The sequence below is a fragment of the Tamandua tetradactyla genome, chromosome 18 (assembly GCF_023851605.1).
Source record: "Tamandua tetradactyla isolate mTamTet1 chromosome 18, mTamTet1.pri, whole genome shotgun sequence".
Classification (NCBI taxonomy): Eukaryota; Metazoa; Chordata; class Mammalia; order Pilosa; family Myrmecophagidae; genus Tamandua; species Tamandua tetradactyla.
Genome location: NC_135344.1, coordinates 27,879,060 through 27,902,797, shown reverse-complemented (window position 1 = coordinate 27,902,797; position 23,738 = coordinate 27,879,060). Strand labels below are relative to the sequence as shown.

Here is a 23,738-nt window from a genome sequence, read left to right as displayed (position 1 = left end):
TTTATTGAGGATTTTTGCATCTGTATTCATTAGAGAGATTGGTCTGTAGTTTTCTTTTTTTGTAATATCTTTGCCTGGTTTTGGTATGAGGGTGATGTTGGCTTCATAGAATGAATTAGGTAGTTTTCCCTCCACTTCGATTATGTTGAAGAGTTTGAGGAGAGTAGGTACTAATTCTTTCTGGAATGTTTGATAGAATTCACATGTGAAGCCGTCTGGTCCTGGACTTTTCTTTTTAGGGAGCTTTTGAATAACTAATTCAATCTCTTTACTTGTGATTGGTTTGTTGAGGTCGTCTATTTCTTCTTGAGTCAAAGTTGGTTGTTCCTGTCTTTCCAGGAACCTGTCCATTTCTTCTAAATTGTTGTATTTATTAGCGTAAAGTTGTTCATAGTATCCTGTTATTACCTCCTTTATTTCTGTGAGGTCAGTAGTTATGTCTCCTCTTTCATTTCTAATCTTATTTATTTGCATCCTCTCTCTTCTTCTTTTTGTCAATCTTGCTAAGGGCCCATCAATCTTGTTGATTTTCTCATAGAACCAACTTCTGGTCTTATTGATTTTCTCTATTGTTTTCATGTTTTCAATTTCATTTATTTCTGCTCTAATCTTTGTTATTTCTTTCCTTTTGCTTGCTTTGGGATTAGTTTGCTGTTCTTTCTCCAGTTCTTCCAAGTGGACAGTTAATTCCTGCATTTTTGCCTTTTCTTCTTTTCTGATAAAGGCATTTAGGGCAATAAATTTCCCTCTTAGCACTGCCTTTGCTGCGTCCCATAAGTTTTGATATGTTGTGTCTTCATTTTCATTTGCCTCTAGGTATTTACTAATTTCTCTTGCAATTTCTTCTTTGGCCCACTTGTTGTTTAAGAGTGTGTTGTTGAGCCTCCATGTATTTATGAATTTTCTGGCACTCCGCCTATTATTGATTTCCAACTTCATTCCTTTATGATCCGAGAAAGTGTTGTGTATGATTTCAATCTTTTTAAATTTGTTAAGACTTGCTTTGTGACCCAGCATATGGTCTATCTTTGAGAATGATCCATGAGCACTTGAAAAAAAGGTGTATCCTGCTGTTGTGGGATGTAATGTCCTATAAATGTCTGTTAAGTCAAGTTCATTTATAGTAATATTCAGGTTCTCTATTTCTTTATTGATCCTCTGTGTAGATGTTCTGTCCATTGATGAGAGTGGTGAATTGAAGTCTCCAACTATTATGGTATATGTGTCTATTTCCCTTTTCAGTGTTTGCAGTGTATTCCTCACGTATTTTGGGGCATTCTGGTTCGGTGCGTAAATATTTATGATTGTTATGTCTTCTTGTTTAATTGTTCCTTTTATTAGTATATAGTGTCCTTCTTTGTCTCTTTTAACTGTTTTACATTTGAAGTCTAATTTGTTGGATATTAGTATAGCCACTCCTGCTCTTTTCTGGTTGTTGTTTGCATGAAATATCTTTTCCCAACCTTTCACTTTCAACCTATATTTATCTTTGGGTCTAAGATGTGTTTCCTGTAGACAGCATATAGAAGGATCCTGTTTTTTAATCCATTCTGCCAGTCTATGTCTTTTAATTGGGGAATTCAGTCCATTGACATTTAGAGTTATTACTGTTTGGATAATATTTTCCTCTACCATTTTGCCTTTTGTATTATATATATCATATCTGTCTTTCCTTCTTTCTACACTTTTCTCCATGTCTCTCTCTTCTGTCTTTTTGTATCTGACTCTAGTGCTTCCTTTAGTATTTCTTGCAAAGCTGGTCTCTTGGTCACAAATTCTCTTAGTGACTTTTTGTCTGAGAATGTTTTAAATTCTCCCTCATTTTTGAAGGACAATTTTGCTGGATATAGGAGTCTTGGCTGGCAGTTTTTCTCTTTTAGTAACTTAAATATATCATCCCACTGTCTTCTAGCTTCCATGGTTTCTGCTGAGAAATCTACACATAGTCTTATTGGGTTTCCCTTGTATGTGACGGATTGTTTTTCTCTCGCTGCCTTCAAGATCCTCTCTTTCTCTTTGACCTCCGACATTCTAACTAGTAAGTGTCTTGGGGAACGCCTATTTGTGTCTAATCTCTTTGGGGTGCGCTGCACTTCTTGGATCTGTAATTTTAGGTCTTTCATAAGAGTTGGGAAATTTTCAGTGATAATTTCTTCCATTAGTTTTTCTCCTCCTTTTCCCTTCTCTTCTCCTTCTGGGATACCCACTACACGTATATTTGTACGGTTCACATTGTCCTTGAGTTCCCTGATACCTTGTTCAAATTTTTCCATTCTTTTCCGGATAGTTTCTGTTTCTTTTTGGAGTTCAGATGTTTCATCCTCCAAATCACTAATTCTATCTTCTGTTTCTTTAAATCTGTCATTGTAGGTATCCATTGTTTTTTCCATCTTTTCTACTTTATCTTTCACTTCCATAAGTTCTGTGATTTGTTTTTTCAGTTTTTCTATTTCTTCTTTATGTTCAGCCCATGTCTTCTTCATGTCCTCCCTCAATTTATCGATTTCGTTTTTGAAGAGGTTTTCCATTTCTGTTCGTATATTCAGCATTAATTGTTTCAGCTCCTGTATCTCATTTGAACTATTGGTTTCTTCGTTTGACTGGGCCATATGTTCAATTTTCTGAGCGTGATCCGTTATCTTCTGCTGGCGTCTGGGCATTTAGTCAGATTTCCCCGGGTGTTCGACCCCACAGGTTGAAAGATTTTTCTGCGCAGTCTCTGGGTTCTGTTCTTCCTATCCTGCCCAGTAGGTGGCGCACGTGGCACACGCCTGTCTGTGGGTTCCACCAGCGAAAGTTGCTGTGGGTCCCTCAACTCTGGAAAACTCTCGCCGTAGGGGAGGTTCGGCAACCGAAGCGTCTTGGAAGAATGCCAGCCGGCCCGGGGTTCCAAACGCGGGGAGGGTCGCCGGCTGTCGCAGCACAGGAGAGCGTCCGGTCAAATTAGCTAGTCGGCCCGGGGCACCAAGCGTGGCGAGAGGGCGCCAGCTGTCGCCGCCCGGGAGAGTGCACTGCTCCCAGCCGACGGGGGAGTCACGTGTTTGGAAGGGATCCCCCGGTCACTGTTCTCCGCAGTCTGGGGATTTCCGACCCAACTATCTCAGTTGTTCCGGGGGGCCTCGTGTGGTGGGGGCACCAGCCGCCGCGGCCTAAGAGGACCGCCTGTCCAATTCTACCAGCTGGCCTGGGAAGGTGGAAGGGAGGGACTCCGGTCGCTTGCTGTCCCACCCAGGAAAGCCCGTGCCCCTTGGTGATCTCACCGGAGCTGGTTCTCCCAGATAGTCAGCCTTTCCAGGATGGGGTACGCTGTCCCTTTGATCTCCCTCGTGGCTCCGGGAGCTGCTCTGTATTATCTCCACTCCCCCAGTAGTTGTTCTGGAGGAGGAAAGGTGAGGGCGGCAAGGCTGTCGAGGCTGGTGGCGGAGGAGCACGGTGAAGGCGGGGAAAGAGGGCACCGTGTTGGTTGGAGAGCAGCCGGAGCAGGAGGGGGAGGAGGGGGGTAGGGAGGTCGGGCGGCTCGGCTGCTGCGGGGCGCGTGCGCCGCGCGGCGGTCCGGGGGAGAAAGAGAGGGGGTAGGGAGGTCGGGCGGCTCGGCTGCTGCGGGGCGCGTGCGCCGCGCGGCGGTCCGGGGGAGAAAGAGAGGGGGTAGGGAGGTCGGGCGGCTCGGCTGCTGCGGGGCGCGTGCGCCGCGCGGCGGTCCGGGGGAGAAAGAGAGGGGGTAGGGAGGTCGGGCGGCTCGGCTGCTGCGGGGCGCGTGCGCCGCGCGGCGGTCCGGGGGAGAAAGAGAGGGGGTAGGGAGGTCGGGCGGCTCGGCTGCTGCGGGGCGCGGGCGCCGCGCGGCGGTCCGGGGGAGAAAGAGAGGGGGTAGGGAGGTCGGGCGGCTCGGCTGCTGCGGGGCGCGTGCGCCGCGCGGCGGTCCGGGGGAGAAAGAGAGGGGGTAGGGAGGTCGGGCGGCTCGGCTGCTGCGGGGCGCGTGCGCCGCGCGGCGGTCCGGGGGAGAAAGCAGTTTTCCCTATTATTAAGGCCTTGCATTAGTGTGGTACCTTTGTTACAGTTGGTGACCGACTATTATTATAATTAAACCACTAACTCTATCTGTGGTTCCCTGTGTTGTACAGTCCTATGGGTCTTTGAAAAGTATAATCTAGTAACATATATAAAACCTGAAATTTCTCCTTTTAACCACATTCAAATTTGTAATTTGGTAGAATTAATTACATTCACAATGTTGTGCTGTCATAACCACCATCCATTAACAAAAACTTTCCACCACCCCAAACAGAAACTCTGTACCAAATACACATTAAGTCCTCATTCCTTATCCCCACCCAGGTCCCTGGTGTCCAGTATTCTAGTTTCTGACTCTATGAATTTGCTTATTCTAATTATTTCATGTCAGTAGGAGTATACAATATTTGTCCTTTTGTGTCTGGCTTATTTCACTCAACATGAAGACTTCGAGGTTCATCCATGTTGTTGCATGTATCAGAACTTCATTCCTTTTTATGGCTGAATACCATTCCACTGTATGTATATACCCTATTCGTTTACCCATTCATCAGCTGATGGACATTTGGGTCACTTCCATAGTTTGGCAATTGTGATTAATGCTGCTATGTACATCAGGGCACAGCATCTGTAGTCTCCTTCAGAGTTTAGCCTTCTTATCAAGATGGGCCTGAGGTGAAAGTGAATTGCAGGGCTTGCTCAGTTTTTCCTGAGCTTTACATCTTATCTTGGGTTTTGCTCATTGGTAACCCTAGAAATGCCCCTATTTATAAAAATCTGCATGTCCCATCTACTCACTATACTATAGACTTTTTCCTCCTTCTGGGTGCTCTATTGTTTTAAAACCCTCTTTGTTTACTCTGGATCACTCTGATCTGTTTCTTGTGCTGTCTGCAGGCTGCTTCTGCCTGTAGGGCAAGTTCTGGAGGGTAAGCCAGAGAAGAGGGTCCTGGTTCAGTGTTTCAGGCTGCCACCTGATAGATTGGTACCGATATGCAGTCACCCCAGTATGTTACTCTGCTCCCTCCAGAAAAGGACCAGGAACCCATGATGGGAATGCAGTCCAGCTCCACAGTGTTCTGAGGGGGGGGGGGGGGGGTAGGTGGAGGGGCCAGCAAGGGTATCAGAAGCTCTTCCTACCGTTTTGAAGCTGGGTTTTCTTGATTTTGCACTCACCTGGTTACTTCAGCCCTCTTTTTCCAGAGTTTTGAGAAATATGACTCTGCTAGTTTTTTTTTTTCTTTTTTCTAGCTGTTCAAATATTCTGTGAGGGAATGGTACCCTGGAGCATCTTACACCACCATCTCAGTCTTTTAGAAGTCCAGAACGAGGTTTTGAAAAGAATATTCTGCCTACTTGTGAAGAATGAACTGGAGAGAGGAAAACGTGGAAGCTAGGAGGCCAGTTTGTATTGTCCTCCTCTCGTGCGATAGTGGGGTCATTTTCATATTTCAGCATCCAATACGGGGCAGGGGACATAACAGGCAGGTAACAGTGTGAATGACAGTATTGTGATCGAATTGAATTTAGAGACAGAATATTTTCTGTGTTACTACACTAGTAGTTACAAATTTAGTTATTCCAAACATTATTTTCATGTTATTTTCTTGCCCAGAAGACTACTGTTTTGACCTATCATTTCTAAATTCATATTTCAAGGTCCACAGCCTGGCATTATCTTCCCTTTTTGTCTATTTGGGCTAATTTCTTTCTGTTTTCATTAAAGCCCTATTCTACACCCAAATGCTTTGCATCTTTCTGCTGCTCCATGTTTTTCTCTGCTATTCTCTTATTCTACAATTGCTCCTTCATCCTATCTATTTAACCACATATGTCAAAACCTTTAAGATCGGGATTAGAATTTTCCTCTTCCAAACTATGCCCATCTTCATCTCTCAAAGATCATTTCCTTTGCTTTCCTCCTATTTTGAACATTTTTCCATAGGTTTATTCTCAGCCTCACCATATTACCCTGCCTTGCTGTTCCCTCTCCACCAGGTCTCAAAGCTGAATCCATTGATGACTTACAACCTGTAGCCTCTCCCTGTTTTGCCTCTGTTCCTGCCATTGTCTCAAATCCAAACATGACCAGGATATGAGTTCTGTGAGCTTCCTCAGCCCTAAATACCCTCATATTTTTCCACTCCACTCTCTACCCCAAAGGAGGCAGATCAAATTGGCAAAGCCCCACTTTGAACTCTTGACTTACAGAGGCCTGTGCTCTGTAAGCACACTGTACTCTGTAAATACACTGTACTCTGAGATGCCTGTACTGCAGCCCTCAGCAGATCTGTGATGCCCCCACTGAGCCACTGTGTCCCACTAGAATTCTTGGTTAAGGGTAGATTCCAATCCCCCACAGGGCTCCAGCGGTGATAATTCAGTTATGATGCTGGAGCCTACCAGCCCAACTCCCTCTTTGCTCTGAGTTGTAGACCTAGCAGCCAGTCTATTTGCTATAATTGCCCAATGTAGCCTGGGGCCTTGCCTTATTCTTTTTGTGTCCTTCTTTGGGGTCTGGAGTACCTCTGGTGAATCTCAGCTCCCAGAGTGAGGGGCCTGTTGTCCTCAGAGATATGGTCTGCACAGCAGATTCCTGATTCCCCTGCTCTATGAACCTCTTGGATGCACTTGTTCTGTCCGTTTGTCTGATTCATGAATACAGCCTGGATGTGTGATGAGCCAGGTCTCTAATTTCAGAGACATTATGTCCTTGCTGTTGTTTGGAGCCTGAATTCCAGTAATCTCTGTGCTTTTGGGCAGGTCTAATTCCAGATGGCAGCACCACCCCCAACTTGCTGTTAGTAAACATCCATATTTCCTTGTTGAATCCTCACATATGTCATCAGAATCTCTAAATGTTTGACAATTGTGTGGTCTCTATTTCTATTTTCATTAAAGCCCTGTTCTATACCCAGACCCCTCGCCATCATTTCTCCCAATGACTTGCCTCTTTCTGCTCCTCCATGTTTTTCTCTGCTGCTTTCTTATTCTACGATTTCTCCTTCCTAGGAATTATCTTTTTTAGAATTTTACCTAGGAATTATCTTTTGCCTTTCCTCTCTTGTCTTCTTAGGGCACAGTATGGCACACAATAAACAATTAGAAAATGGCTATAGGCAGTAAATGAATGGGAGCCTCAGGTTCTATATTCTGTAATTTTAACTTGAGTTTATAAAAGGTCACCTAGAAAGTATGTGTCTCATCAGGAAAGCAGGGATAATAATCCTTAATTCTTCTAGGTGTTCTGAGGATTAGTTTATGAGTAGTGTGGTACACCCACTGGAGCTTCTATAAACATCTCTTGTAAGTCAGGAATAGGACGCAAATCTGGATCTTATGTCAGATCCTGCCAAATGTCAACACTGTGCTACAATTCAAGAATTGTTGAAATTTTTCTTTTTCTCTCTCTCATCCACATTAGAAAATAATGCCAACCATAAAAGTCAGTTTACCAATTGAATTCTTTTATGAAGTAATTTCTCAGAGCAATAAAAATAAGGAGGGACATGTGAGTTGACCTGAAAAAAAATTGTAAAATTTCTACAAGCTATAATCCCTTACATGGAACACTTGGGTTAGATGTGTTTGATGACTCAGGTTTTTAAAAATTTTATAAAGGTAATATGGTACACATACTGTATATTACATAACATCCCAGAAGAATCTGGGCAAGTAATCTGTAATATACGTTAATATTTTTGCCACTGAACATATGAATAATCACTCTAAATTGATTAGAGACCAAAAATAGCTTTATTGGTTTGGCTTAAGTTCGCTGCTAAATAAGTTTCTGGCAAACTTACAAAACAGTTTTCAATTTCAAAAGTTTTTGATTTTGGAATTGTGCATAAAGACTCAAAAGCCCATATTGTGAAGACAAATTATGTTTTTGTTTTGTTTTTTGGTGTCTCCAGAAAGCAAGGCCAGAGTGTAAGTCAGCTAAAGGAATGAGGAAGATTTGACTTAGTAGGAGAAAGAATTTTTTGACACTGAAGGTCTCTAAAATGGAATATCAACCCCTAGAGAAGTTATTAACTACCAGTCACTGTGGTCAAATAGAAATAACTATACAGTTGTCCTTCATTCAGTGGAAGTTGATATATATTTGCTGCTAGGTTTCTTTCTCCAATTTCACTAAATAGAATTTCAATTTAATTATTTCCTATTAGTAAGATCATTCAATAATTGTCCTTTTGTCTCTGATTTATTTCACTCAACATAATGTCTTCAAGGTTCATTTAGAATGAGCAAACGCATAGAATAAGAAACTAGAATACAGGTTACCAGGGCCCACTGTTGGGGTAGGGAATGGTGCGTTAATGCTCACATTGTACAGAGTTTCTGTCTGGAGGGATGGAAAAGTTTTGGTCATGGTGGTGATAGTAGCACAGCATTTTGAACATAACATCACTGAATTATATGTTTTAAGGTGGTTAAAAAGGGAAATTTTAGGTTATATATACGTTACTAGAATAAGTTTTTTAAACAGTAAAACCTAAGTTAAACCATGGACTATAGTTAATAGTATAGTTATAATAATACTGTTTCATGAATTGTAACAAATGTACCACACTAATGCAAGTGTTACTAATGGTCGGGGGAGGGGCATATGGAAGGGCATCTGTAAACCTTTAAATAAATAAAAAAGAACATTACATTTGATTAAACAAAAACATTACTATTTTTAACAAATCTGAAAATTATACTCAAAAGCCCAACATTCAATAAGCAAAGAATGGAGATTCAGCAGGCATCTTGTCTGTCTTGTTATTAGGAAGCCTGGATACGAACAAATTCAATGATATGTGTCAAAACATTTTTTTCCCTCCTGAAGTTTCTATTTTAAGCAGGGCTGATTATTATAATGCTATTGTATTACTTAAATACTTGTTAATTATTTAAAATTTGGTGAAGTACCTGTTATAGGTTTGTAAGTAATAAAATAAAAATCAGCCTGATAGTTTTATGATAACTATTTTTTTTGCAAAATGTTTCAGATTTAATTTTTATTTTAATGATTGCTTCTAAATGCCTTGATAATTCCGATAAAACACTTTGGAAATTCATTTTTCAGTTTATATTTTTTCACAATGATCGTTCATACTTTTGAATTAATTTTTGTTCCAAGTCAGAATTTTACTTAGGCTTTGAAATTTCCATCTGACTAATTTGCTGAGCTGTTGATAACACAAAGCAAAATGAACTGCAATCATTCCTTTCCCTAAAATGCATAAAATCAGAGGTCTGAAGTTGTTCTACTGGGTCTCAGACTATCAATAGACCAAATAAATATGACCACATCATAGTTAAATTTCAGACAAGAAAATTTATTTGATATGATTTAAAAATAAATAAATTTGGGCCTAGACTTTGAGACAACAGTACAATTCATCTCTCTTTTAGAGGACTGATAAATGGGTGTTCTTTTCCTTAAGAATGGTCCACTATCAAAGGGTTCCTCCAACCACATGTCAGCCAACATGACTTTCAGATTTATTTTTTACTATAAATCCTGCCCAGAACAAAGGTCTTTCACAGGAACTTCTGATATGGCAGTGAGAGAGACCCATATTCTCAGCTTATTATAACAATCCAGGTGCATTCTGCTTTTTCTGTTGACCTTTAAATTTGATTCTTTCACAATAATTATTAATAATACATGTTTAAGAATTGTTTTTTGGCAAAATAGAGAAAAACCTGAAGTTTACTTGGTAAATTTAGTCACAAAGTAATATGTTGTTTTATTTTCTGCTACTAATTTATAAAAAAATATTGTCAATATTTTTTCCAAACTTTGTGACAGGGTTTTGTAACTATTTATGAGGGTGAACCTGAAGTGACAGAGTACTTTTTACCCCCTGTGCCATTGAAATAATGCACAAATGCTGTCAAAACCAACATTATCTACCCCGTGGCTATGTTGCCCTAATGACATATTATAGTAAATTTCTCCTCAGTGTAAAACTGTAGTACTATTTTAGAGAAAATACAAATTTATAAAACTTGATAATTATATCATTCTGATTTTCAAATAAATCAGTTTATTTGAAGGTTATGTTCAATAGTATTAACGCTTTCAACTCCAGTAGGTCCCTTGTAGCCCATGGCTATTCAGTGGAGCCCTTGGCTTTGTTTTAACCGGAGAAAATCATGTTTAACTCCTCTTTAAAACAAAGCTGTTCCCAGCTTCTCAAGTCTTCGACAATTTTTCAGTGTTCTTTATGTTCAATGGCTTGAGGATATGGCATTTCAGTTGATCCAGTAAAAATCAGACTGAAGGTGTTGGATAAATTTATTACAGGATGGTATAGAATTCATGAAAAAAAATCAGAATCCCAAAGTATTGAACACAAAGAGATCTGTTTTGTCGGTACTGAGCTTTTTATACTAGAAAAATCCCTGACATATTATAGAAACTCAATACTCTCACTTGTGGAATGAGTAAATCAATAAGAGTTAATCATTTTTCAACTTAGGAAACACTAAATTTCTTGACAAAAAATACCTCTTCCTGAAGATTTTCAAAATTCTATTACCCATTTGACATTATTGCCTAGGTATTTGGTTCTTACTATTTTAAATGCATGTGAATCACTTGAGAAACTGACCAAATGTTTTGACTTCTAGATACCAATCCAGGGACCGAAAAGATGACATGACCCTAAGGCAATAGGTGCCAACACAAGGAGAGATGATGATCATGCTTGAGCAGAGAGAAAGAAATAGTGAGCTTCTACCTCAGAATTGTTTCTTAGGGTGGTCCTAAAATCAGAGAGGATTTTTCCTCTCTTTCAGGAGCATTTTTGAGGAGGTAGTCCCAATAGCCCTCAGAGGCAATATGGGTTTTCTTGTGTCGTTTTGTAATTAAACTTCATTTCCTCCTCTAAGGTGGATCCCATTTTAGGAAATAATTATTTATTATTTAGTTTAATCCACACCTGCACTGATGCATCATAATTGATTTTTCAGCAGTCGCTTTAATTATTTCTCCAGGTTGCAAATATAAAGGGCAATGAACAAATTGAAAACTGTTCTTGGAGTGAAGCGTGTAATAGTGCAAGCTTAAGAATGGACAGAAAACATGGAAAATATGTATTGAAGACTGAACACTCTGGAAATCAGCCAGTGAGTATTTACTGCTCCATTTTAATATTTTGCCTATATTGCAGTCTTATTTTCATCATTAAAAAACAATCTAATTTCTTTATTACTATGTAGTAAAACCAAAATTTTACATTCTTCTCTAAAAGTAAAAGAAGCCATGCATTAATTATTTTTCTTCAACTTTTCATGTTATATTTTGTTATATTATATTTTAGACATTATTTTAAATCTTTACCAATATAAAGTATTAGAAATGTTTCCATGACCATATGTTGTACAAATAAATCCATTTTGCTTTCTATATTCACCCTAATGCCAACAAAACATCCAATGATGTCACTGGTTTACTTATAAAATTATATTTTTATAACTTATGCCTACATTTTAATTTATAATTTTTATATCTATCAGAACTCAGAATTATAAATAAAGTAGAAAATCAGATTTTAATCTTGGATATTGTTTTTAGGCCTAATAAAGAAATCCTCTAAAAAATCCTAGTTTCATATATAAATACAATAATTTTATCTATTTTTCTAATGCTTTTTTTAATAAACAAGGGATGTTTTATTGTATGTGTATTCTGAAAACAAAACAAAACCCACAAAAACAGAACCCACAAACAAGAGCAACGAATAAAGTTTTCTAGCCTCTCTGGGATACACAGGACTCCATTCTTTATTGAAATGTAGCTATACAAGAATAAAATGTACTAATTAACCTTACCTTTTGATTCCCCAGTGAAAAAAGGCTAGAGAGAAAAATACTCTAAATTGTATTCTAATATAAATTTATTGCACTATTAAACTTCATCTTATTCAAAGAGTCATTGTATAGTAAACTGTAGAAAGTAGAATAGACATTCAATAATCTGCTCACATTTAACAATTAAGTAATACACATGAATGCATACAGTAAGCATTAATTATTTGTTAAACCTTAAATTTACAATGAGCAGGTAATTTATGATTAATAACAACTGGTTTCTTACATTTCTAATGCTTGTACTCCGACAATCAATCCTTTCCTGTATAGTTATTATAGGTGCTTTTTAAATATCTGGTTATACCTGACCAGATAATTTTTTATATCAGAACAATTGAGGGAATGTGCTGAAAATTAAAATTCACAGCCTGAAGAATAAATGGAAAGCACGTGAACAAATATCTGCCTTTGCAATTTGGAGTTGTCAAGAAGTTATATTAATCACTTAGGAGATAAACCAAAATGAAATTCTTGTTGCTCAACAATTGTTAGCTATGAAAGAAATGCACAGAGAATTCCTGGTTCATCAAAAGGAAAGGGTTTGTACTTTTAGAACATGAAATAAAGGTCTTGCCTGAAGATGTTCTCTTTCTTGCTCCCTGATTGGATTTTCAGGTTGCCCGAATGCTCAGATTTTAAAAAATCCTTTCAGCCATGTAGTCATCATCTTGATAGCTTTTCTAGATAATGACAAACTTGAAGATATTTGTCAGTATTATCTTAAATAGTTTTTATAGCATATATCCGGACAGATGACTGAATATTTCATTTTATTATGGATATTTAGGTATGGTTATAAACTACTTTTCTCTGAAGATCACATTCAATAATGAAATTTACAAATTATTTCAAGCTTATGAATAAAGAAAAAATAAATTTTGATACATTTGTTTTTCTCTTAGGAATTCATGCGCTCTTAAGCTAATCCTTATAAAGTTAGGAACAAAGCCCATAGAACTTTCTTTGGTAAATATAGCTAAAGCAGTTCAGTTGCCTCTGGCCATTATTAGCTCATGATGATTATCGGATTAAACCTTATTCACAGCTCTCCAGCTACTCCACTTTTGTATAGAGATGCCACCTGTATTATGACAGTCAGAACAATCTAATACAGTAGAAATTGTTAGTTGGACTGCAATATTACACCAAAGCTGAGTCTAGGTCACAGGTTCTCCACCCTTATTGTAGAAACCACCTATCATCTTCCATCTCGAAAGGGCTGGGATTTTAACAGGGGCAGAAGATTCTGGAAAACCAGCCTGGCGAGTGAGTTTTACTTTGTATACAAAATGCATTAAAATGTCCAAGTTCATCAGCCACAGGACAATTGAATAATTACTAAAACAATGGTATCAACACTTAGGAAAATAAGCAAAGGTGTTAATAAAGGTAGATACAATTTTTTTTTCAAATTTGCCTAGTGAATAACAGTGGGATTTTGTTTAATCTTATGTGATAAGATATAGAGCTATCTTTATTTCTTTGTTATTATACTTACAGAAAAACTAACTTAGTTCATTGCTACTGACAAAGGTGTTCTATGTTATCTGTATTTCATGACCATCATATATATATATATGGGTAATTATATATATATATATATATATATATATTGTATTTCTAATGTTAGTCTCTAATGGGCTAATGACTACATGAAGTTCTACTTTGACAGCTCTAATGGAACTCATTGATTGGTTGGACAGCAATTTCCATAGCTGTGTAGTAATTTTTTTTTTTTTTTTTTTTTTTTTGCATGAGCAGGCACTGGGAATTGAACCCAGGTCTCTGCATGGCAGGCGAGAATTGTGCCACTGAGCCACCACTGTACCACCCAGTAATGGATTTTTAAATGGGTTTTTAAATCAACATGGTCAAAAAGAATTAGTAGCAGTAATAGAATTACAAATACTAGTGCTACCACTAACAATAATGATAGTATTTTTTCTTTTTTTACAAGAAATTTTATTGAGATGTATATATTCACATACCATATAATCATCCATATTGTACAATCAGTGGTTCATGTATCATCATATAGCTGTGCACTGGTCATCACAATTGATTTTTGAACATTTTCATAACTCAAAAAAAGAACAAAAATAAAAAGGAACACCCAAAACATCCCATATCTCCCTCTTCCCCCCTATTATTTGTTTACTTTTTGCCTTTTTTTTTTCTTACTCATCTGTTCATACACTGGGTAAAGGGAGTGTCAGTCACAGGTTTCACAATCACAGTCATACCTTAAAAGCTCCTTAGTTATCCAATTATCTTCAAGAATCAATTCTATTGGATTGCAGTTCAACAGTTCAGGTATTTCCCTCTAGCTACTCCAATACACCAAAAACTGAAAAGGAATTTCTATATATTGCAGAAGAATAACCTCCAAAATGACCTCTCTTTTCTAGTGAAGTCTCTCAGCCATGGAAATTTTATTTTGTTTCATTTCTTTTCCCCCTTTTGGTCAAGAAGTCTTTCTCAATCCCACAATGCCAGGGCCAGGCTCATCTCTGGTAGTCATGTCCCATGTTGCCAGGGAGATTTACACCCTTGGGAGTTATGTCCACATAGTGGGGAGGGCAGTGAGTTCACCTGTGGAGTTGACTTAAAGAGAGAGTGATAGTATTTACTGTGTGTGTATTCCATGCCAGTCACTGCTGTAAGCATTTTGCAGCTGTTTATTCATTAATCCTCACAACAGATCCATGAATGGGCAATTTTAGTATCCTATGTTGAAGACAGGCAACAAATGCCAAAGATGCTCTTAATTCACAGCTAGAAAGTGAACAGTATCATCCTATAAGATAAAGAGTCCCAGATAAATTCTACATTATTTTTGAGATGTAATAGAACTTTTGCCCAAGACCATAAATTCCTGAACCTACTCCTCTCCTGTTTTCATTTTTTAACTTTCCCGACTTTAAACTACCTCTTCCCCAAAGTGTTTCCCACCAGACTCACCCATTTTCAACATGTATCACTTCTTCTCAACGTAATTTTGCAACTGATATATTTATTAATTACGCACAAATCTCTTTTGCCCTTCTATTAGTGTATAAGTCCTTTGAGAGTAGAACTATTTTTTATAGATAACTGTTTTTATATTACTATGTACCCAAGAAGAACCCGGCAAAGACATAAAGAAAACTTGACAAATTATTTCTCTTCTATGTTCCTATTATGGGCTCAAAAGTTCCACTGAATAAGGCATGGTAAAAATTATGTGGAGTTGTTTGGTATGAGAATCTTCATAGTTATATGTAGTATAGTATATGTTCTATTAGCATTTCAGAATATTAGTGTAATAATATAGGATAATGTAGTATATATATATATGTATACAGCATATACAGTATGAGGTAGTATAGTGGAAAGTACTCTGGTCCTAACACGGGAAGGTTTGGGCTGTAGTGCTTGCTATTGTGTCATTATGGGAAAATTGATTCAAACCTTTTGGCTTCAATATTTTCATTTCCAAAATGACCTGAACAAATTGTATCAGATAAGCTGCAAGAAATTTTTCAGCTGTAACATTCTATTCCTTATAGAGGTGTTCTAATATATGCTTTACCTGCAGAAGCTTTCAATATGAGTATATTTAATACATATTTGTAATATAATGAGGAAGATGGAATGATATAAATTCCTGATCTGTAACATTGGTAACTTACAAAAATTAGTTAAATGCAGCGTGTAATGAATGATATATGCATAGATGGTTTGACTTTAAAAGATAATACAAAACATTTTTTTAATTTATTTTTTTAAAAGTCATAGCTTTGTTTATATTTAACAACAGTTTATTTTAGAAATTCAGAACCATAACTTCTTATCCACTTATGCCATCTCTCTGTAGCCATTCACATACCGAAATGACCAAGAGGCTCACAGCTCTACAAGTTGGTGTCCACCCTCAAGTGACATAACTGGTGATGTCTCCTGCAACTTAACTGGGGTCTGCGTAAGTCCAGGAGTCCTTGCACACTCGGAATGCCCCAACACAGATTTATGCAATAAACAGGTAATGTTTGGCATAGTAGGTTTTACCCAGGTTGGGATGTCTCTATATGGGGATGTGCTTGGTTCATTCTTTCCCAGGAAATGAATATAATCATTTAATTAATTTACATTCATTGAAAGCATTTTCTGTGTTTTTGGCACTATATAAGTCCCTGTGAGGCAAGTTCATAGGCTGTGTTAGGGACTCAAATTTTCACATATATAGAGAACATATATGAGTCTCCAAAGATATAAATGGTAGGTACAAATGTAAGATTGGGGAAGAGGTAGGAGAGCAAATATGATGGCAATGTAAGGTTTAATTCACTAATTAGACTCCTATAGGAGACTTCAAGTGTCCTCAAAGGATTGGGGATCACCTTATTTCCTTACACCCTTCCAGCCTCTGAACCTGTGTGTGGCACTTTACCTCTCTTGGTTCAGACCTCTGTGCATATGGCCTTGACATAGAAACCTGGCTTTGTTTTCTGGAATTCCTCCACTAGTTGTAGAACCAGACCCAGCTTTCTGTGGTTACTCACTTTGTGTCCTGTTGGCTCAATTAACTTTGCCTAATGCCAGTATTTCTGAGTCTTAAACCCTAGTATAGAAACTTGACTATAAATTACTGATTCTGTTTGGCAGTTTGGTTGAGTTCCCTGACTCTTAAATTCCCACTCGGCATTGTTTAATTTTGCTATTGAGGCTTACTAGGGAGAGTCTGAGACTTTTTTGAATCCAGATAAAAAGTATAAACTGTTTATACAGTTGCTGGGGCAATATGAAAGAGCTCAATAGGGTGGAGTTAGAAAAAGTTTCTTTCCTGTTTGAAAAAAATGAAACATTTATTTCAATTAGAGAATTGAATGGTCTTAGATGACACCAAGTCTGGTGGTTTTTAACCCTGTTTGTGCATTAATGTCATCTGGGGATTGTTCAAGAATACCAATAGCTGGGCTCTACCCACCTCTATTAAATCAGAAACTCTGGTGGTGGGGCCCACACATCAGTAGTTTCAAAAAGCTTCCCAGGTGAATTTAATGTGCAGCCAGTGATGAGAATAACTGATTTATTCCTGTTCCATCATTTAACAACCACAGAAAACATGGCACAGGAAAATTAAGGGATTTCCCCTGAACTCACGTAGTTTTTGTTAGAAGTGCCAGAGACTTGGGTCTCCTTTGTCTGGTTAGGTGCACTTTTTTTTTTCCCAACTAAACTACTCTTTTTAATGTTTTTTTTCTTTGCCTTTTCCTTTTTTTTTTGCCTGTTTCTTTTTTTTTTTTTAATATAATATTATAGACTGCTCCCAAAACATGCTTTTTTACCACTTTCCTTTCTCTAGCTTCCTTTGTAATGCCTTTGGTCAACTTAAAGAAAATGTTATTTTTCTTGGACTAACCCGATCTTAGTGGTTTTATTTTCCAAGCCATGGTGACCAGCACCCTCATTCTTGTCCTGTTGGCTTGGGGCCGACACCCTTTGCACATGGCCAGGACCTTCTACAAATACCATGGCCCGTATTTGTAATACTTAAAGCCTACTCCATTCCATCTGAAATGTATGAGTTTTGTGTTCTATTCCTTCAAGGTTTTGCTCTAATCCAGATGACAATGAAATATTCATGTTTGAATATTGAGTTTGTACATACCTGATACTATACCAGGTCCTTTACATTCTTTTATCTTATGCCCCTGTCTTTATTATTAGGTAGGTATTCTTATCCTTATAAGGAAACTTGAGACTTAGAAAGATAAAGTCAATACAGTTAATAAATGGGAGAACTAAAATTCACCACCAAATCTACTGGACTCCAAAGACTTTGCTCTTAATTCTTCTACTATATTTCATCTAAAATAAAAATAAACAAAATATTTTGAGGGCCAGTGACTTTATGTATATTATTTCTGATATTCCCAACAATAGTATAAGATAGATATTTGCATTTCTATGTTCCAAGATAAGGAAAATTGAGGCTCAGAGAAGGTAAGGAAATAAAAATTTCTTAGCTCTGACATTTAAATATTCTCTCCAAGTAAAAGGAATGCACTCTTGCACTATGCCATATTGCTTTTCTAAGAATAGTAAGACAGATATTTTCAAAACAACTTTAGAATCAGTAAAGCAACTCAGTGTTGTTAATCATTAAGGTAATCCTGTAAGCCACAAATCATTTTTTTTATCACCATTCTATAGATTTGAAATAGAGACTCAAAATTAAGTTAAGCAGTTTCCCCAGGCAGAGTCTAGATTTCCACACAGGTTTTCTAATCTCAGATTCCATTTGATATTATTGTAAGCCATGCTGATAAATAACACAATCTATGATAAGTTTTGGTGAGAAAATACATTAGACCTTTGATTAACCTTATTAAAATGAATATCACTGGATAGCTTCCTAGAATCTTTTTCAATTGTTTAATTTTAAAGGTATAAAGGCTGGGAAGGAGGTGATGTGCTCAGGAGGATTTTCTAGATTCTTCTTGTCACACTAGGTCCCAGGCAGTCACCAAAATAGTTGGACAGTAGGATGTTATATTGATTCTTAGGACAGGTCCAGAAAAAGCAGACCATTATTTTTTTGTCATTTGGAGGTGATGAGAAGTAAGAAGTACAAAAAATTTTAGGGACTCTGTAAGGATGTTATTGAAATAATGAGCCATGGGATAAAAGCTGGCTGAGGAAGGATGCAAGTGAAGAAAGGGCTGCTGGACTAAAGGTTTTGGTCAGATTATAGAAGATCATTTTGAGAATCACTGAGCAAGCAAGCTGGAAGAAAGGAGATGGTGGTTAAAGGACAAAATTCTTGTGGAACTGATTTTGGAAGTAGAACAGTTTAGGGTAAAAGCAACATCTAGTAAAAGATCAGGTATGTGAAAGAAAATTTATCACTGAAGTGCTCTTCTGCACACATGAAAAACCAAAGGGAAAATAAGAGTAGGAAAAGATGAGATATTGGCAGATTTTTCTTTCTTCTAATGTTAGGTAAAGGGTGCAATTATTTATAGCTGGGTAAAAAGCTGAACATTAAGTCTAAACTTCTTCAGAGACACATGGTAATTCAACTGATGTTGATGCAGTAAGTACGAAATGATATAAAAGAGATAACAAATCACACGGGTACTAAATTGTTTTTCATGACTGATTTTTATTCTATTTTTAAATTTTATTATTTTATTTTATTTTATTATCTTAGGTAAAAGGAAGTTTCTACAGTAACTGGTCTCTGTGGAAAGTCTTCCTGGTTTGTCTCTTAGCTTGTGTGATAACAACAGCAATTGGAGTACTCATAGTGTGCTTGGTGAATAATAGAGGAAATAATAAGGATTTGATTGTTATCCAGATACCCCAAAACAATGGGGAATCTATAGTTATCAATCCTGGAACAATTTCCACTACTTCAGTGACAACCACTTCAACTGAACCCACAACCACAACAGTCACCACCACCACCAATTCAACTGAACCCATGACCACAACAGCTGCCACCATTCCAACGGAACCCATGACCACAACAGCTGCCACCACCACTCCAACAGAACCCGTGACCACAGCAGCCACTACCACCACTCCAGCGGAACCCATGACTACAACAGCCGCCACCACTACAATGGAACCCACGACCACAGCAGCCACCACCACCACTCCAACGGAACCCATGACCACAACAGCTACCACCACCACTCCAACAGAACCTGTGACCACAATAGCCACCACCACCACCACTCCAACAGAACCCACAACTACAACTGCCACCACCACCACTCCAATGGAACCCACAACCACAACAGCCACCACCACCACTGCCACTCCAATGGAACCCATGACTACAACAGCCACCACCACTCCAATGGAACCCATGACCACAACAGCCACCACCACCACTCCAACAGAACCCGTGACCACAGCAGCCACCACCACTACTCTAACAGAACCCACAACTACAACAACTGCCACCACCACCACTCCAATGGAACCAACGACCACAACAGCCACCACCACAACCACTCCAACAGAACCCGTGACCACAACAGCCACCACCACCACTCCAACGGAACCCATGACCACAATGGCTACCACCACCACTCCAACAGAACCTGTGACCACAGTAGCCGCCACCACCACCACTCCAACAGAACCCACGACCACAACAGCCACCACCACAACCACTCCAACGGAACCCACAACCACAACAGCCACCACCACCACGACTCCAACAGAACCCATGACTACAACAGCCGCCACCACTCCAACAGAACCCACGACCACAACAGCCACCACCACCACCACTCCAACAGAACCCACAACCACAACAGCCACCACCACCACGACTCCAACGGAACCCATGACTACAACAGCCGCCACCACTCCAATGGAACCCACGACCACAACGGCCACCACCACAATCACTCCAACAGAACCCGTGACCACAGCAGCCACCACCACCTCTCCAATGGAACCCATGACCACAACGGCTACCACCACCACTCCAACAGAACCTGTGACCACAGTAGCCACCACTACCACCACTCCAACAGAACCCACAACTACAACAACTGCCACCACCACCACTCCAATGGAACCCACGACCACAACAGCCACCACCACAACCACTCCAACGGAACCTATGACTACAACAGCTGCCACCACTACAATGGAACCCACGACCACAGTAGCCACCACCACCACCACTCCAACAGAACCCACAACTACAACAACTGCCACCACCACCACTCCAATGGAACCTACGACCACAACAGCCACCACCATCACCACTCCAATGGAACCAATGACTACAACAGCCGCCACCACTCCAATGGAACCCACGACCACAACAGCCACCGCCACCACCACTCCAACAGAACCAATGACTACAACAGCCGCCACCACCACTCCAACAGAACCTGTGACCACAGCAGCCACCACCACCTCTCCAATGGAACCCATGACTACAACGGCTACCACCACCACTCCAACAGAACCTGTGACCACAGTAGCCACCACCACCACCACTCCAACAGAACCCACAACTACAACAACTGCTACCACCACCACTCCAATGGAACCCACAACCACAACAGCCACCACCACCACCACTCCAACGGAACCCATGACTACAACAGCTGCCACCACTACAATGGAACCCACAACCACAACAGCCACCACCACCACCACTCCAACAGAACCCATGACCACAACAGCCACCACCACCACACCAATGGAGCCCACGACTACAACAGCCACCACCACTCCAATGGAACCCACAACCACAACAGCCACCACCACCACCACTCCAACAGAACCCGTGACCACAGCAGCCACCACCCCCATGCCAACTGAACCCATGACCACAACAGCCACCACCACCAGTCCAACAGAACCCACAGCCACAACAGCTGCCACCACCACCACTCCAATGGAACCCATGACCACAACAACTGCCACCACTACCACTCCAGTGGAACCCATAACCACTACCTCCGCCACCACCACCACTCCAACAGAACCCACAACTACAGCAGCCACCACCACCACCACTTCAATGGAACCCATGACTACAACAGCTGCCACCACTCCAACGGAACCCACAACCACAACAACCGTCACCACCACTGCTCCAGTGGAACCCACGACCACAACTGTCACCACCACCACTCCAGCAGAACCTGTGACCACAACAGCCGCCACCACCAGTCCAATGGAACCCATGACCACAACAGCCACCACCACCACTCCAACAGAACCCACGACCACAACTGCTACCACCAGTCCAACAGAACCTACGACCACAATATCTGCCACCACCACTTCAATTGAACCTACAGCCTCTACCACTGCAACTCCACTTACGACCATAGCTGTTTTTACCACTTTTTAATACTACTCCTACCATTACAGAATCTGCAACACTACAAACACTGTTTAAGCAACAAATACTGTTACTACTTAATCGCAGCTGCCAATTGAAACCATCTCCATCTCTGTCACATTTTCAACTAAACTTACAACTACTACCACTTCTACTTAACCTACAACTTCTCCTGAACCTATAATAACAATGGTCATCACTTTCCTTAAGCATTCTATAATCTCCACACCTTCATCTGAACCTGCAACCACAAATGCCATTGTTAGCACTTTAATCTAATAGAACTATATATTCATTAAATGAAATATAATTATTAAGTTATGATCTTTTAAAACAAGAGCATTTAACTTTTTAAACATCAGCATTTATAAAACATTTTAGCTCATTTTTGTTTAGGTTGAATAATTCTAAGATGTATTTAAAGATGTAAAAATCACAAGATGTATTTTCTGCCTTTTAATAGCTTATTTGATTATATTCTGAATGCTTGAAGTTTTCATATATTAGGGCACATAGGTTCTTAATATGTACATTAGGGTACCTATTACCAAGTGAAGACTCCAGATCACTGTTCTTCATTGGAAGAGGAGTTAAGGTGGAAAGGAGAAGGCAACAGTAATTATTAATGAACAGCTATATATCAGGCATGACTATAAGGGATTTTGAAACATTTGACTTTGTATTTGTATTTTCCATCTTGTAATGTTTTTACATGTTATTTTAAGATCAGTTTCTGCTCCCCCCATAAGCCCCAATACCTTTTCCATTCTCATAAATATTCACAGCTACAGAATTTTCTATGTACAATACTTCTGTTTCATTTTCTTCTCAGCTTTATCGTATTTATTTGGAATTTTTATCCCTAGCTAAACCACTTGGAAGTGGCTGTCTTTATTATCTTATCATTCCCAAATCCATCTAGAGGGAAGGATGCAGTGGGCGTGCATGACACAGGGTCTCTTCCCTTTCATAACCAAGAGGAATATTATCTTTGTTCAGTTATAAATTTCCTGAACATTCAGAAGATTTAATACCATCTGGTAGAGTTTACAAAAAATAAATCAATGATGTAAGTCAAATGATTTGATGTCAAGGAAGTTGCTACCACACTATGTGACTCCAACTCTTTATTTGGGAAGGATGAGATGTGACCTCAGTGCAAATTTGGGAGGCTAGAAGATAGCCTTATTCTACATTTCTTTCTCACTGAATGCAAATTCTTCTTATGACCCAAAGGACCAAATCTACTGACATCCCAAATGCACTGCACATGGTTAGTGATAAGCTGAGCAGTTAAGTACATGATATTCTAACCGAGGCCAGAAACCTCTTCCCTACCTACAAAATTCAGACTATCGATTTTTAAATATGATCTTTCCAAATGTCCTCTTTAAAAAGGAAAATGTTTCCAAGGTTGGTGTGCAATGTTAAGGGATAAACCCATTATAATGTGGAGAGAATTGTTTATGTAGGGCCTTTATGAGGGAATGCTGAGGAAATATGAGATACAGAAGGGTTAATCTTTTGATTAGTTTCTGTGAGAACTTTTGCAAGTGTTCCTTTTTCTCTGCCTGGGAAGGACTTGAGTTTTTAAAAATCATGAACTCTGACATATACAATTACTCTCAGCCCTTTCTTTTTGGCTTGCAGTCAATAAATAAGCAAAGGCATGAATAAACAAGGTAAGTTCTGATAGTAATAAATCTCATAGGATTGAGAAACCTGTTTAGTGAGATAGCATATAGTGGGGGTGAAATAGGGATACTCTAGATCAAGTTTTCTCAACCTCAATGCTACTGACGTTTTGGGCTGGATATACTTTTTGTTGTGGAATCTCTCCTGTGCATTTTAGAATGCTTAGCAGCATCCCTGCCCTCAACTTACTTAGATGCCAGTACCACCTTCATTCATGTTGCGGACAACCAGAAATGTCCACAGACATTGACAAACGTCCCTGGGAGGAAGTAAAATTACCTTGTGCCTTAGATGG

At 39.2% G+C, this 23,738-nt stretch overlaps 1 protein-coding gene across 3 annotated transcripts in view; it reads left to right on the top strand.

Annotated features, from left to right (window-relative positions):
- The window catches only part of DYNAP (dynactin associated protein), a 70,795-nt gene extending 48,210 nt beyond the window's left edge, over window positions 1-22,585 (top strand). For all 3 annotated transcript variants that reach the window (XM_077135425.1, XM_077135424.1, XM_077135426.1), the window contains 4 exons: window positions 10,639-10,736; window positions 11,005-11,136; window positions 15,737-15,901; window positions 19,076-22,585. In XM_077135425.1, coding sequence (XP_076991540.1) covers window positions 11,080-11,136; window positions 15,737-15,901; window positions 19,076-21,757 — 2,904 coding nt within the window. In that variant the 5' untranslated portion in view covers window positions 10,639-10,736; window positions 11,005-11,079 and the 3' untranslated portion in view covers window positions 21,758-22,585. The remainder of the gene's footprint in view (window positions 1-10,638; window positions 10,737-11,004; window positions 11,137-15,736; window positions 15,902-19,075) is intronic.
- The last annotated feature ends 1,153 nt before the right edge of the window (window positions 22,586-23,738 follow it).